Source organism: Ursus arctos, unplaced genomic scaffold (genome assembly GCF_023065955.2).
Source record: "Ursus arctos isolate Adak ecotype North America unplaced genomic scaffold, UrsArc2.0 scaffold_22, whole genome shotgun sequence".
In the NCBI taxonomy this organism is placed as follows: domain Eukaryota; kingdom Metazoa; phylum Chordata; class Mammalia; order Carnivora; family Ursidae; genus Ursus; species Ursus arctos.
The window spans coordinates 56746053-56763392 of record NW_026622897.1 but is presented as its reverse complement, the minus strand read 5'-3'; the positions used below and the strand labels follow the sequence as shown (position 1 = coordinate 56763392).

At 40.7% G+C, this 17340-nt stretch overlaps 1 protein-coding gene and 1 pseudogene across 1 annotated transcript; both read left to right on the top strand.

Annotated features, from left to right (window-relative positions):
• The first annotated feature begins 1146 nt into the window (after window positions 1–1146).
• Window positions 1147–2100, top strand: LOC125282482 (olfactory receptor 52R1-like). The gene has a single exon (XM_048217352.1). The coding sequence runs from the start codon at window positions 1156–1158 to the stop codon at window positions 2098–2100; it is 945 nt and encodes a 314-aa protein (XP_048073309.1). The 5' UTR covers window positions 1147–1155.
• A 12504-nt stretch (window positions 2101–14604) lies between these two features.
• On the top strand, window positions 14605–15568 carry LOC130544606 (olfactory receptor 51S1-like; annotated as a pseudogene).
• Window positions 15569–17340: the final 1772 nt, after the last annotated feature.

The following is a 17340-nucleotide window of genomic DNA, read 5'->3' as shown; positions in this document are numbered from 1 at the left end:
ATCCAACAAGATCGACCATGTAAAGCAAGTATAGGCAGAGGATGGCATTCAGGTCTTTCACGGGCCAGCACAGCAGACTCTAGCATGAGAATTATGAATAACTCTCTTGTGGCCATGGTGCCAAAGTAGTGTCTAAAAGGTTTCTCCAATGATTTTAAGACATGGCTAAGCAATTAAAAAGTCCATTGCCACCGAACAACGTCATTTATTTGTTATTTGCTCCAGCAAATGTTTATTAAACCCCTATTCTGTGCCAAGCACAGAGGTGCTAGGCATGGTGCACTGTTCAGGGTTCACCTCATGAAAATTTACCATCAGGACAGGATTTAGAAAACTATCGCCTGCAGACCAAATCCAGCTTCCAGACTGTTATTATAAACATAATTGTATTGGCATTCAGCCACACTCACACATTTCTGTATTGACTGTGGCTGCTCTCAGGTTACAGGGGCGAAACTGAGTAGTGCAACAGAGGATGTATAGCCCACAAAGCCTAAAATATGTATAATCTGACCTGTTACAGAAAAAAGTTTGCTGATCTCTAACCTAGGAGGACATTCACTAAAGATAATAGCTTTAATTACAGGTGTACAATCATCAGTCCGTTATCCTCCAGCCCAAATTCTCCTGTTACTCCTAGAGGCAAAGCTAACTCAACATCACTACATACCTTGCTATTAGCCTTTAAGCCAAAGTGTTTTCCAAACTGGCTTCCTACCCTGAAAAGCTGCCCAAGTGGCTTAAACGAAGGGCTGGAAAGAACCTATGGGAAAGGTTAAACAAGTCAGTTAGTTCTGAAGGATAGGAGGGCAAGAATGACTATTACTGACATTATTTGTCAGGATAGTTTTCCCTTAGCAGATTCTACTTTCAAGGAAAATATTGATTCTTCAACAAAAATCACACTTGCAGCTAGTATGCTTTGATTCCATTTTGAATGACATAAATATGAATGAAGAATAAAGAGTAACATCACTTTATGTGCAAAAATCTATTTATTAAAACAGTTGAAATTCTTCCAGTTTACTGTTAAGCCCAATTGCCCTATTATTCAGTTGAACCTTTCAAAATGTAAAAAATAGTAACAATTACTTATTTGATTATTATCACCTACAGAGAGTAGATTACAATGGCGAACAAGTTAACCTTTCTGTGATGCTGGCCTCAGGAAATACCTCTTCACATCCTCTATTCTTCATCCTACTTGGGATCCCAGGACTTGAGAATTACCACTTTTGGATTGCCTTTCCTCTCTGTGCCATGTATCTTGTGGCTATAGTTGGCAATATCATTGTCCTTCATATAGTCCGAACTGACCACACTCTGCATGAGCCCATGTACCTCTTTCTAGCCATGCTGGCTATCACTGATCTGACCCTCTCCTCTTCCACCCAACCTAAAATGCTGGCTATACTCTGGTTTCATGCTCATGAGATTGAATACCATGCCTGCCTCATCCAGGTGTTCTTCATCCACGCCTTTTCTTCTGTGGAGTCTGGGCTACTCATGGCTATGGCCTTGGACCGTTATGTGGCTATCTGCTTCCCACTTCACCACTCTACTATCCTGACCCCAGCTATCGTGGGGAAACTGGGAGCGGCTGTGATGATGAGAGGGTTGCTGTGGGTGAGTCCTTTCTGCTTCATGGTCTCCGGGATGCCCTTCTGCCACAACCACGTCATTCCCCAGTCATACTGTGAGCACATGGCTGTGCTGAAGCTGGTGTGTGCAGATACTAGAGTCAATCGTGCATATGGGCTCTCTGGGGCCTTCTTTGTGGTTGGCTTTGATATCATTGTCATCAGTATATCCTATGTGATGATTCTGAGAACTGTTCTGAGGTTGCCCTCTGATGAAGCCTGGCTCAAGGCTTTTGGCACATGTGCTTCCCATATCTGTGTCATCTTGGCTTTTTATATCCCAGCCCTCTTTACCTTCCTCACCCACCGCTTTGGACGTCATGTGCCCCGAGTGGTACATATCATGTTCGCTAATTTCTATCTACTGGTACCTCCCATGCTCAACCCCATCATCTATGGAGTTAGAACCAAGCAGATCAGGGACAGGGTTATTCAAGGATGTTGTGGAAAAGATCCCTGAGCCAAGGGTCACAACCAGCCCCACTGCCCCACTGATGTGGGATCATAGCATATTAGCATAATGTCATCTCTGTGATTCAAATGGATAAAGATGCGGTCCATATATAAAATAGAATATTACTCAGGCATCAGAATGGATGAATACCCACCATTGCATCGACATGGATGGAACTGTAGTGGATTATGCTAAGTGAAATAAGTAAAGCATCAAAAGTTACCATATGGTTTCACTCATATATGGAACATAAGGAATAGAGTGGAGGACCACAGGGGAAAGGAGGAAAACTGAATAGGAAGAAATAGAGAGGGAGACAACCATGAGAGAATCTGGACTCTGTGTTATAGAACTGAAGGTTACAGAAGGGAGGGGGGTGAGGGGATGGGGTAGCCGTGAGCTGGTATTAAGGAGCGCACATGTTGCTATGAGCACTGGGTGTTATATGCAACTAATGAATCGCTGAACACTACAACAAAACTTATGATGTAGTATATGCTGGCTAACTTAACATAATAAAAAAGTCATGTCTTGGGAACAAAAGGCCCAGAGGTTAGCAACCCTACAGAAAAAAAGGGACAATTTTCAACATGTCCAGAACAAGAGATCTCTAAGAGATGTGACTGATCATAAATCCTGATTTGACCAATGTTTCTCATCATAAGGAAAGAGTAAAAAGTATGTCCACCATTCAAATCAGTGAAGATTTGAACAGAATGCCATCTTCCACAGACCACTAAGTTGAAAATGATTTTTACCCTGCCAGGACAAGTCTAAGTTGCTATACCTTGTTAAAAAGGACATTAGAATTTTCCACCAAAATAATTATAAAATACATGCATTTTTCTATCTTGGAATCTCTTTATTAAAATAGAATTTGTGGGGGAAAAGTACAAAGACATGCATAGATTCATTATTTATAAAACCAAAACCAGGAAAATACATGTCTTGATCTATATGAAGAATGAGCAATTGATTATCATGTATCATTTAACTAGTGTATTTGCAAAGAACATGTAAAGATGTGAAAATGATCAATACATAATAGTATGGAAAAAAGAAAAAGAACGTCTGCCCATAAGGATGATACCAATTCTAAAAAGAGATACATAGGCATAGAAAAAGATTCTGGGAGTACATCTAAATGATAATAAATTGCAACTCAATACTGAGACTTGTGGTATTTTAATTTTCTTTTTGCACTTTCATGTATTTTTAAAAATTATCCTTCATTGAGGAAGTAACTTCAGTATGAGAAAAAACAAATTCAAACAAGAACAGAAGTGTACAAAAAGGTTAATTCAATGCCAAAGCCTAGGGAAATGGAGTAGGCAGTCATAGAGGATGAAGGACTCCAGAATACAGCAAGTTCTAGAAAAGCTTGAAAATCTCCATGAAAATTGCTGCCAGAACCACAACATTTTGAGACTGGTAACAGGGAGCATTTGGTAGGGTGAGTGTTGGTCTCTCCTTCCAGAAATTGCCTGTTCCCTGATGGCAATGGATTGCACAATGAAGAAGTTTTGGAAAAAAAGTGGAAAAGGAGATTCTCTTCTGAAGATAGTTATATTGTATGATTAAAGGTAGTGAGAAAGTCACTAGAACTTTGAGGATTTGCCAAAATTTAATTTCCTTTTCAATTAAAACGTTAAGCTCTTTTAGAAAACTATATACTTTCTGATTTTTTCACTTTATTGGGGCGTACTTACACAAAAAGGTGCATATGTTTGATGTATGCATTTTGATGACTTTGGACATATGCATACACACGTGATAGCATCACCACAAACAAGGCAAAACCATCTATCACATTTACTGCATCTGTGTATTTATCCTCCTTCACCACTCTCCTCTCAAAGCCAACAGTGAAGAAGATTCTAGAACTCAGGCTCTTATGTTACTAAAACCAACATCAGATGGAGGTGCTTGAAGAGTTAATCGGGAACATGTTTGCTTCTCCCAGGAGAAACAGCTAGAGGAGCCTAAAAGTGTCCCCAGAAATGAATGGCTACTCTGAAGGAGCATTTTCAAGATTTCCAAATATTAGAGATGCAAAGGGATCCTGATCCTGTTCTCAGCAAATCAGTTAATGATTGTGAGTCCCTCTTTTTTTCTCTTAAAATAAGCTTTGTTGCTGTATAACTTGTGACAATAAAATGTAAATATTTTAACCCACACTTTGAAGAGTTCTGACACATGCATGCCTCTGTAGCTACCAGCCTGATTCAGACACAGAACATTTCCCTCACTTCATAAAAGGTTCTCGTGTCTCTCTGGGGTCAATCACCCCCTCTCCACCCCAGCCAGGAAAACCCTGAGCTGATGTCTTTCACTACAGATTAATTTTTCTCTCACTGCCGCTTTTGTAAATAAAAGAATAAATAATACATTCTTTTGAGTCCCGTGTCTTTCATTCAGTATAAAGTTTTTCAGATTCAGCCTTACTGTTGCATGTATGATAAGTAGGTCATTTCCTGTTAATTCTGAGCAGTATACTCTATTTTTTCAATGTACCCATTGAGGTATTGTTACCATACTAATTGTTACCTTTTTCCCTTGCTTCAGCCCTTCTAGCCTTCTTCCAAACATATCCACTTGTTATCTCTCTAGAGCTTTGCTCTAATTCTTCCCACTTCACTCAGTTGTTATTTTCTAGAACACTCTACGCTCCTCTCAACATCCCTTAGGTTTCAATGAATACACTCCTTATCAGTGACATGTTTCTTAACCAACACAACTATTTGATTTCCTCCCTCTCTTAACACAATGTGTAATTATTTAAATTACTTCTTCACCATCTGTTCCTCTGTCTGGAATATAACTTCCATAAAAGTATAGCACAGGCATACACTATTCTATCTCCAAACCAGGCTCACGACAAAAAACTACTTACAGGAATGAATGGTTAAATGTTTACATGGGGCTGGTATGACCATCACAACAATTCCACTGCTCACCACAGGATGACATGTGCAGGTCCATTTTGGCCTCCATCCTGCCAAATGGGACACTAAACTTTTCAGTCCTAGGGCCTCATTTCATTATTCCCATGGAAACTCTGAAGGATGTTGTTTGTCAAAGAAGATAAATTTGATATATGAAAAACAATTCGTCCCTTATACACTTCTTTTTATTAACAAATATAAACTATTTGGAATATTTCAAATGTCGAGTCAAGAAATACCGATTGGGCGATTATGTTGTCCCAAACGTTCTGTAAGAAGATGGGAATAGCATGGAGAACAAGAGAGACTGGCAATCAGAGAACCTAGTTAGTAAGAAATGAGCAAAACAAGCACACTGGATACCTACAATCCCAGCTTCAATAGGAAAATTCATTCCTTAGGCCGTGCAGCTCTGTCCTGATTAGAAGTAGCCTTAAATATTCTGAATCAGTGGAAATAGATGATTGCCTCCATTCCAACCTGAAGAACCAGTGGACAGTGGGTCCAGGACATCACATCTGTAAGTAATTTCAGCATCTCCGTATTCATTTCCAAAAATTCTCAAGGGTGTCCTTTGAGTGAGGGATCGGATTTCCCATTTGTGAGATGGGCAGAGTCATCTCTTCTCTTCTCTTGGGGAGCACACACCTCTAGGTGACCTACTGACTAGGAGAGGCCAGGCAGCACTGAACAAAAGCAGGTCAGCTTCTCCTGGATTTTGAACATTACTCAGAGCCCATCTATGCCGTCTGGCCTCAATTCTGGAGAAACTTCAAGAGGAGAATAATATATCATCAGTATTGTGTATTCTGCACAGAGCGAAACACCTTGTTATTAGTACGATGACATTTTACACCAAAATTCAACAAGCATTTCTTCATCACTTACTATGAGCCAGTACTGCATTTGTTGCTGTGGTTATGTACATTACAAGTTCATAGTTCATGCTACATACCTCTCCTCCAAGCTCTCACAGCACCTGCTACAATCTGCTATTGTCACTCTTTTATACCCTGATGATCTGATGGTGTGTTGACTATTGATTCTCAGTCTGCCACTCCTGAAGTCACTGACTAGTCCTGTCTAGCTTTTGAGGCTAAAACTCCCACGGTCAGAGAAAGAAGAAAGGGCCAAGGAGGTATGATGCCTCACTTCGCAGAGCCTTCACCTCCTCCCGATCCCAGGTAAACCTGGAGTCTTAGTCTTTGGGCTCCCATATTCAAGTATCTATCTTAGGTATAGACCATAGCAGAAAGACGTAGGATTCACTAGTTTCTGGAAGCCCTCCAAATACTAGCCTGATATTTCTTACAGGGCTTTGATCCCCGCAGGTGCCTATGTACACGTAGGTATAATTATCTGGTTCCATTTTGTATATGAGGAAACAGAAACCACATAATCTAAGTAACATCCTGGGGTATATTTAGGAGCCAGCATATATAGAAGAGCCAAAAAATGGGGGTGGAGGGGAAAAAACAAGCTAAGAAATTGAAAAACAGATCTCCAAGGTAGGAATTGACCCTTTCTAAGAAATCAGCTATAGGTCTTAGGCTTACAAATAAAGAGCTATGGATTATACAACTGTAAAGAGGAATTTACATGATAATCCATATTATTGATGCCCCTGGAGTTGTACAAAACTACACCCTAGGGGAAGATTTAAAAAGAAATCTGTGCCCATTTCTTGAATGTGGCAGCTTCATTTTAAACCTCTCATGTTTAAAAGAGGATTCATGGTAGAGGCGAGGGGATAGAGTCTGGATACCTGTGCAACAGGCTCCCCATTTCAAGTGGCTTCCTGAGTGGAGTAGAAAGGGCTCCATGGGTGTCCTAACCTGATCTGCAGTAGTGGTCCTCTTACCACCAGGAACAGAGCAGTAAAACAACACAGGGAGTGCAGCAGGAATGGGCAAGCCAGACATCAGAAAGGAAAGATCTTTGAAGGTAGAGAAAACGTGGCTCTGGAAAAGGAATGGAGATGTCCAGCATGGGACAGTATAGACTCTGGCTCAGGTGGGTTGGTGGCCTTAGTGTTCACGCCAGTTTTCTGGAATCCACATGGGAGAGGCAGTCATTCATTCATTGTTTTAATCATTCAGTAACTTTTCAATAGTGACTTTTCTGTGTGTCTTCCGTCTTACTACTCCTCAACAGCTACGTTTTTATTGTCTTCCAACTGCTTGAGTTTTCTTGAGGACAGACGCCAAATCATTCTTACTGTTGCATGCCCAACACTCAGCAGTCTGCAATGGGGCAACGCTTCAATATTTGTTAAATGAACAAACAAGGGAATGATGAATACTGCATTCTGAAAAGGTCTCATGTAGGATTCTAAAAAAACCATTTCATATAAACCATTTTAGGGGTTCTCTGGGAGCTCTCACTTTCATAAGGCACATAAACACATGAATCTAAACTGCAGTATTGGGTTACTGACTCACTGGTAATAGCAATGCTTCAAGGAGAAGCTACTGAAGAAACTAGCCCTGAGGCAGCATCCCTTGCCCTGAATTTCCCAGAAATTAGGCCTAAGAGTTCCCTAGAAGTAGCAAAGGAGTGACAGAAGCACTACACAAAGTCAGGAGACCTGGGATTTTCTCCCAGCTCTTGCCTTTCTTCCGGGAGTGATTGGGTAAGTCTCCACTCTTCCCCAAGTTAGAGTAGGCAGTTAGTTAGGCTTTCGCAGGATACCTAGAGGCCCCCAAAGGAGAAATCATGGCCAGCTACTGGAAAAGTCAGGGGCCTGTCTTGGCAGCACTCCACAAGAAGCCAGATGAAACCAGACAGGCCCAAGATAAGAAGGCCAGAGACCCTGACCAAGTAAGGGAGAAAAGGCACTAAGCCTTGCTCTTCCAGAAATCCCCTTCCCAAGAAATAAATATTCCACTCCCTAGTCAACAGCTGTCAATAAAAGACAGATGCCAAAACCCTAAGTTGCACAGCTGTCCCTTGAGCTTCCCACTTTCACAGCTCCGCAGTGTGCTCTCTCTTTCACAAGCTCTTCACTTAACACTGATGAAGTCGTAGAATATAGGTGAGTTTCAGTGGGGTGGATTCTGGAGACGATGACCAATAATGAATTCTTGAGGCGTCTTTGGTGCAAAATTGTTTATTAAAGCACGGGGACAGGACCCTTGGGCAGAAAGAGCTGCGATGCAGTTGTGAGGGGTGACTGATTATATACTATGGGGTTGGGGGAGGTAAGGAAAAAGGGAGGCTGAGAAAGCCCTTTCATATTTCAAAAAAGACTCGCAGGACATTGGAGGCTCCACCATCTTCAAGCCAAGGCTGTCCACACTATCACTGTGTCCTTATCAATGAGCTGCAGATACCTTCACACGTCAAAGAAGACTCGCAGGATATCGGAGGCCCCGCTTATTGTCAAGCCAAGGCTGTTTACACTATCACCCTGTCCCTATCAATGAGCTTCAGGTCCTTTCCTTAGTTTTAGGGCAGCCAGGAGTGCTGAGGAATGTTGCATACATGGGGGGGGGTGGAGGTGTTACAGGGTGTCAGCTTCTGCTTTGTCTTCAGCCAGCCTTCTATTCCCTCATCAACACCACTCAACCACTGTGTCAGCTCAGTCCTTGAATTCTTTTCCTGCGACAAGACTAAGACCTTCCCCCACTCTCACCCCTGCAAAATCCTGGGGACAGGCTAGACAGAGGCCTCAAGGTCCAGGGGTATCCCCAGTCCAACAAGAAACACAAGAAGGATGGGCATGACTCTGAAGTTACGTCTCCCTCTTTCTCTGTCTCTGTCTCTCTCTCTCCCTCTAAAACGCTAATCCTAATCCGAGATCAAATCCCAGTTGTGTATGGGGGTATACCACACCAACAAGCAATTCTCAGGACATTAGCAGTGTACCCCACAATTCTGGAGATAACATCAGATTCCACAACTAAGAGTTCAGTCTTACAAGAATGTACCTCCCACCCCACTTGAGATACCAATCACAAGAACACAGTGTTCCCTATGCTTCTAACATAGTGGCTATAAATCAGAGGTTCCCGTGACCCACTCCTGGGGTTTGATTAATATGCTAAGGAAACACACAGAAGTCAGGGAAGCATTTCACTTAGGAGAATACCAGTTTATTGTAAGGATCTAACTCAGGCACAGCCAGATAGAAGAAATGCCTAGGGCAAGGGATTGGGAAAGGGCATGGAACTTCTATGCCCTCTCCATTGTGCTATGCTCCCAGTCTCCTTATGTTGTTCACCAATGCAGAATCTCAGGGAACCTTGTCCTCCTGGGGTTTTTATGGAGCCTCTATTACATACCCATGATTGACTGCTTAAGTCGTTGGCCATGGGCAACTAGTTCAGCCTCCTGCCCCTCAATCCATCCTGGGAGGTCTGGGTGGAACTGAAAACTTCAACTCTTTAATCACCAGGGTGGTTGTGGGGCAACCTGGGGCGACCAGCCCTGATCCCTGGAGTGGGTGGGAGGGTGGTCCAAAGGTCACCTCATTAACATAACAAAAGACACCTAATGGCTCTTATCACTTGAGAAATGCTTCTAGAGTTCCATGTCTTATGTTTAAATCTTTAAGTCATTTTAAATTGATTTTTATGTACGGTATAAGATACAAGCACAATTTAATTATTTTGCATATGGATATCAGCTTTTCCAGCCCCAGTTTTTAAGGAGACCTTCCACTCCTCCCTGCATATTCCTGTCATCCTCACTGAAGATCAGTAGACATATATACATGAGCTCATTTCCAGGCTATCTTATTTCATAGGTCTGTATGTTTGTCTTTATGTCCTGTCTTGACTGTAAGTTTTGAAGTTGGGTAGTGTAACTTCCCAACCTTCTTTTTTCTCTTCCCAAATCATTTTGGCTCTTCTAGTTCCATAGCATTTCCATATAAATTTTAGGAACAGCTTATCAGTTTCTACAGAAAGCCTCTGGCCCTTTGTTAGGGATATTGTTGAAACTACTGGTAATTTGGGGGATACTTGAGAGATACCGAAATATTCTGTATTCATAAATATTTTAACTATATCGACTATCTTGAGTCTTCTAATCCATAAATGTGGAAGGACTCTCCATTTTTTTGGAGCTTCTTTAATTTCTCTCAGCATTGTTTCATAGTTTTCAGTGTACAATAGCCAATCTTCTGTTAAATTTATTCCTATTTAAAAATTTTTGATGCTATTGTGAATAAAATTTTCTTAATTTTATTCTCAGATTGTTCACAGCTATTTATAAACATACAATTGATATTTGTATCTTGACTTCATATCCAGCGACCCTGTGAAACTCACTGATTAATTTTTGGACTATTTTTTATGGATTCCTTAGAATTTTCTACATATAGGTTCATGCCCTCTGTGAATAACAATCATTTTATAACTTCCTTGCCGAAGTGGGCATTTTAATTTGTTTTCTTTCATGCATTACCTAGAATCCTCACTATAATGTTGAATACAAGTGGCAAAAGCAGATAACTTTTCCTATTTCTAAATCTTAAAGGCAAGTATGATGTTAGCTGTAGGTTTATTCACAGATGCCCTTATTATGAGATAAATCGCACTTTATCAAAGTACATAATTCTTTATAGATGTTGTTGAATTTTATTTGCTATTACCTTAATACTTTGTATGTCTCTTCACTGCAGAGATATGTATCTATAGTTTTCTGTGATGTCTTTGTCTAGCTTTAGAATCAAGGACACACTATAATCCTAGCATGAGTTGGATTTTTTATATATGTACTTTTAACAACATAGATTTATTCCTCAGAGTCTGAAGTCTGGGGTGTCCAAATTTTAGATTCCAGCGAATTGATTCCTGGTCAGAAGCCTTTTCTTATCTCACAGAAGGACAACTTCTTACTCTATCCTCATCTGGCAGAGAGAGCTCTGGTCCTTCACCTCCTCATAAAATCACTAATTCCACCATGGGGACTAGAATGAGTTGGATTTTTAAAAACTCTCCCCTATTTAAAAAAAAAAAAACTCTTGAAAAACATTTAATATTAGTTCTTATGCTGATTTTTGATGTAATTCATCAATGAAGCCATCTGAGCCTGGGGCTTCTTTGAAGAAACATTTTAAATTAGTAATTGCATTTCTTTATTACTATAGGTCTGTTCAGAGTTCCTATTTCTCCTTGAGTCAGTTTGGTAATTTATTATTATTTATTTGGTAATTTATTATTATTTTTGGTGATTTATTATTTTTGGTGATTTAGTATTATTTCAATTTTGTTTATCTTTTCAAAGAACAAATTTTGGTTTCATGGATTTTCTCTGTTGTTTTCAATTTTCCATTTTATTGATCCTTACCTATTACATTACCTGTACCTACTTTGGGTTTTGACTGTTCTTCGTTTTAAGGTACAAGCTCAGGTGATTGATTTGAGACCTTCTTTTCCAATCTAGGCATACCAATGTATAAATCTCTCTCAAAGCACTCCTCTAAGTGTACATGATAGTTTGGGTATGTTCTGTTTTCTATTTTATGTAATTCAAAATAGTTTTTAATTTCCCTGGCTACCTCTTCTTTAACCCATTGATTATTTAAAAGTGTGTTGCTTAAAGTCCATGTTCCTTACTATTAGAGATCTCTAAATTAGTCCCATTGTACCCAGAAACATACTTTGTATGATTTAGTGTTTTAAAGTTTATTGAGGCTAATTTTGTCACAATGTTGTGTATTCTATAAATGTCATTTTTGATTCATAATGTTGTTCAAGATTTCTGTTTCTTTGCTGTTTTTCTGTCTCATTGTCTCATTAATGAGAAGGGGATATCGAAATCTCCAACTGATAATGTTGAATCATTTATTTCTTATTTTAATTTTGTCAGTTTTCTTTCATGTACTTTAGGAATCTAGTGTTATTCCATGTGCATTTATACATGTCTATCTTTCTGATATTTCTCCTCATTTCATTATGAAATATCTCTGTCTCATAATATTTCCTGCCTTTAAGCCTTTTTGTCTGATACTGGGGAGCCACTCTAGCTATCTAGTTGTTGTTTCTATGGTATATGTTTTCCCATCTTTTTACTCTCAACTTATATACCTTGGCAACTACAATATGACTCCAATGTGCAGAGTATAGCTATTCCTTGCTTTCTTTATCCTAACAGTGTCTACTTTTTGTGAGGAGTGTTTAGTCCTTTACTTTGTAACTGATGTTATGGCTGGAAATCCATCTGCCAGTTCACTAGAACTCCCTATGAAATACCCAGCTAGTCCGCTGATCCATGGCTCACCCCAAAGATGGTCACAACCTCAAGCTAGTAGAGCCTCGGGCCTCCCCACTGGCCTGCCACCAACATCACCACACTGACCTACAAGCTCCAAATCAAAGAAGCCAGCTCAGGCAGTGGAACAAAGCTGTCAGCTGTCCCTGTGTTACCACTGCTGACAGGACTGGAGGCAGTGGGGATATGGAGGGCAGCTCCAGCCCAGAATGCCAATAACGTGGGACTTATTTCCCAAAGTTCTATAGCTTTCATGAATGGGCTGATGTTTCTGATGGCTTTCCATTATGTTAACATGGTATTATTGAGAGATTTACTAGTTTTGCAGTTGCTTTTCAGGGCAGGGTTTTTCAACCCTCTCACTCAATCATGCTACAGTTGAGTTATCTGTTCCTATCCATTCCATTTTTTTAAGAGGGGGAAAAGGGGCAAGGCACAGGGAGAGAGAAACCTTAAGCAGGCTCCACTCCCAGCTCAGAGCCTACAGGGGACTCCATCTCACAACCCTGACTGAGATTGTGACCTGAGCCAAACTCGAGATTCAGGTGCTTAACCAACTGAGCCACCAAGGCGCCCCTCTTCATTCCTTTCTTAATGCTTTCTGTTAGATGATTAAGATCTTTGTTTCATTTACTTTCCCTTATACTTTGAAAGTTTAACATTTATTTTTATAATATTTAACTTGATATTTTTAGGATATATACATTGAGAATTTTGTAATAAGTATTTAGATTTAATTTACGTCTACATTATTCCCCTAAGAACATAATTTAGCATGTCTTTGTTTTTCTTTACCCCATACCACAATTTCATAGTCCTTTTGACTAGAACTTCAGTTCTAACTTTTTTGGACATTTGACTGAGGGAAGGAGATAAGACTATAGTGTGTGTTCAGTCCTTCTTGTTGAAAGTAGAAAAACTATTTGGACATTATATGTGAAGTGAGGTTAATTGTGGGGCTTTTATTTTGGGAAACTGGTGAGTGGTGATATTACCAACTGACTTAGGGAATCAGGTATGTTACCTTTTTGCTTTTTTTCTTGTGTCGTTGTTGCAATTTTCCTACCACTGTCTCCTAACTGAGGAAACTGGAAGAGGTTTTAAGATGTATTTGTGAAGATCTCTTCTGTATTATTTGAGTTTAAAATAAATGGGACAGGGGCACCTGAGTGGCTCAGTTGGTTAAGCATCTGCCTTCAGCTCAGATTATAATCCAAGAGTACTGGGATAAGTCCCATTTCAGGCTCCCTTCTCAGCAGGCAGTCTGTTTCTCCCTCTCCCTTGTCCCCTCCCCCTGCCCGTGCTTTCTTTCTCTCTCTCTCTCTCTCAAATAAAATAAAATAACATAAAAATAAATGGGACATAAGAGTAGAGATTTCCAGGGTGAGATGAATATACAATGATCTAGGGGGATATATTTGTGATTCATCAGTTTACAGAATTTAGTTAATGTCACGAGAGTACATAAGACCACTGAAGAAAAAGAAGAGACCCAAATAAAGATCCCTCAAAAATGCCAAGATGTACCTTGGGCAGGACGCAGCAAGGGGAACTGAGCAGTTAACTTCTACCAGGTAGAGTTAAGAAGAAAAGGAGAAACTGGATTTATAACAGCCACAGGTCATTGAAAAATACATTGGTTTGGGAAATATGAGTGCCCCTTGCTTTAGTACTCAAGGGGTATTTGGTGACTTTAATGAGACCACTTAAAGTCCCCTGAAATGTGAGTGTGTTGAGGCAGCACGGAAGTCAGAATGTCTGGGGGTGAGGGGAGCTGAAACGGTATTTATAGGAGTATAGACCCCCTCGCAGGTGTTTGCCATTGATGGTGGGACATGAGTTTGTGAAAAGCTTCAAGAAAAGGCAAGGTTAAAGGAAAGTGGGGAGACAATTTAGGGAGAGGAACAGATTTAAGGACAGCTTTAGAAAAACTGCCAAGACCAGAGATGAGCATGGCATAGAGAGTAGAATGTGCGTGTATGCCGGGAAGGGAGGGAATGTGTAAGCGTGTGTGTGCGGGGACTGGGGAAGGGGGAGGCAGGCTGTTTTAGATAGCATCATGCAAAGGTGTCAAAATAGTAAGTAAGGGGCGCCTGGGTGGCACAGCGGTTGGGCGTCTGCCTTCGGCTCAGGGCGTGATCCCAGCGTTGTGGGATCGAGCCCCACATCAGGCTCTTCCGCTATGGGCCTGCTTCTTCCTCTCCCACTCTCCCTGCTTGTGTTCCCTCTCTCGCTGGCTGTCTCTATCTCTGTCAAATAAATAAATAAAATCTTTAAAAAAAAAAAATAGTAAGTAAGTCTTTCCAATCAGATTTCAGGTTCCAGAGTTCAAAGTGGGATCCAAGCTATGTCAACATTCCCCATGCAGGCAGCCCCTGATAACACTTCAATGGCCCCCACCTTCTTGTTGGTGGGCATGCCAGGTCTGTCAGCTGTACCCTCCTGGTGGACGATACCACTCATCACCATCTACCTTCTCTCTGCCCTGGGCAACGGTACTATCCTCTGGGTCATTGCCCTGGATCCCACCTTGCACCGCCCAATGTACTTCTTCCTCTTCCTGCTGAGTGTATCTGATGTTGGCTTGGCCACGGCCCTGATGCCCACCCTGCTGGGTCTTGCCTTTGCTGGCGTTCGTCCCTGCCTCAGCTTGCCTCCTACAGATGTTCTTTGTCCACGTCTTTTCTGTCATGGAGTCCTCTGTTTTGCTCGCCATGGCCTTAGATTAAGCACTAGCCATCTGCCGCCCTCTCCACTACCCAACGCTCCTCACCAATGATGCCCTTGGCAAGATTGGTGTGGCTATTGCTTTCTGATGCCTGGATCTCCACCTGCCCCTGCCATTCCTCCTTGCCCACATGCCCTACTGCCACCCCCAGATTCTGACCCATTCTTACTGCCTGCACCCAGATATAGCCCATTTGGCCTGCCCAGGAGCTTGGAGTGCAGCCTACAGCCTCTTGGTGGTTCTGTCAGCTATGGGATTAGAACCCCTGCTGATTTTCTTCTCCTATGGCGTAATTGGCAGGGTGTTGCAAGGTTTGGGATCCAGCGAGGATCGCTGGAAGGCTGCTCAAACCTGTGCTGCCCACCTCTCTGCTGTGCTCCTCTTCTATGTGCCCATGATCCTCCTGGCCCTCATTGACCGTCTCAGGGTACCAGTACCTCAGCCTGCCCATACTCTTTTCTCCTATGTCCACTTCCTGCTTCCTCCACTGATAAACCCGATTCTCTATAGTGTCAAGATGAAGGAGATTCGAGAGAGAATACTCAAGAGGTTACAGTCCAAGAAGGTGGGTTGGGCTCAATGAGGAGGAGGCCCCTCCACATTTGGTGGCTCAAGGCTACCTGGTACTAAGGTTTCCATGACAAGAACTCAGTTCACCATGCATGAAATGGTGACTCGGGTATACTTAAGCACATATACATGGATGCCCACTGTCCTTGCAAGCGTGCATGTGGACATTAAGGAAAGCTTACAGGTTCCAGAGGTTGGCAGTGAGTGGTCTCTCCACTCTTACACTACAGATCCATGGCATAGAGAGGCCAGGATCTAGGTCTTGTCCCAACCTTCCAAGTGTGTCTTGGTGGTTGTTTTGTATTTGTTAATTTCCCCACTACTTCTATACCCCAATAACTGAGGAAACTCTAGGAGTTAAACAGCAACACAGCAGATAAACGAGAAGACCGAAACATCTGATGGCATTCAACGTGTGTGTACATCGTTTTACAGACCTTTTCATGGATTGTAATATATGTCATGTATACAATCACATATCATTGATCTATTAGTGTAGCCTCATAGTCTGACTTAGTTCATATGGTATAAAGTGATTCCCCTCTCATAAAACAAACAAGAGCTTTGGAATCCAAACAAGAATTACATTATTTTTATAGATTAAATGTAAGAGAATCAACATTTATGATGATAAGCATTCACATCCAAGAATATATGATAGATGTTTCACTTATTAACACTTTAAAATATTTTCAATAAACTTATTCGGGTTTAATTTATTTCTATAGTTTTAGAATGTATGATTTTGTTGCTCTTATAAATAAAATATTTCCCTATTTCTATTTCCACATACATAATGTTTGATTGAGACAAACATTTCCATCTTGCATTTATATATATTTTACCAAATTATCATATGAATTATAAAAGATTTTTATTTTTGGATTTTATATGTGTTTAGCATATATAAGTAAAAATAGGTGAATGATAACTTTTCCCTACTATTCCCACAATGTATTTCATTTTACTTTATTTAATTTATTGGACTATGAAAGATTAAAAGTAAAAGTGAACTTTCAAATCTTGTTTTTGAAACAGAAGTGGCATTAATATTTCATCTGCTAGAACAATGGTTGGCTGCTAGATCTCTGGGTAAACTTCCAAGATTTCAATAATATATATGTATTCCAATTTTATTGGTTTTTAATAGGCCTACTTGATGAATCCTATTACGTGCTTTTTTAGCACCCACTAATATAATTATCTGCTTTTTAAAAAAAGATTTATTTATTTGTTTGAGAGAGAGAGAGAGCATGCACACGAGTGGGGGGAAGAGCAGAGGAAGAGGGAGAGAGACAATCCCATGCAGACTCCCCACTGAGCACGCAGCCCCACTTGGGGCTGAATTCCAGGACCCCCAGGTTATAACCTGAGCCAAAACCAAGAGCTAATAGTTTAACAGATTGAGCCACCAGATGTCCCTATAATTGTCTGCTTTAATGTGTTGTTCAATTTCTGATATTGAAACATCTTTGTTTTCTTGTGACTGTAGAAGAAGGGCATTTTAAATGAAAAGTAGCAAATTGAATCCACCTAGTGCTAAATGAGAACACAGAGTGATCTATCAGGATATATTTCAGGAAGGCAGGAACAGTTATATCCTCATCTTATACCAAGCTTCTCTGTAAGGCATATTATAGATCCTCTTATTAAACTAGATAATTAGTCTCTCAATTTCACAAATGAGAATACTGAGACTGAGAATTTAAGAAGGCTTGAAGTACATAAAATTAGTTGCAAAGGCAGCCTTTATTTCGAATTTGCTTAATCCAAAGCCCCAGCTAC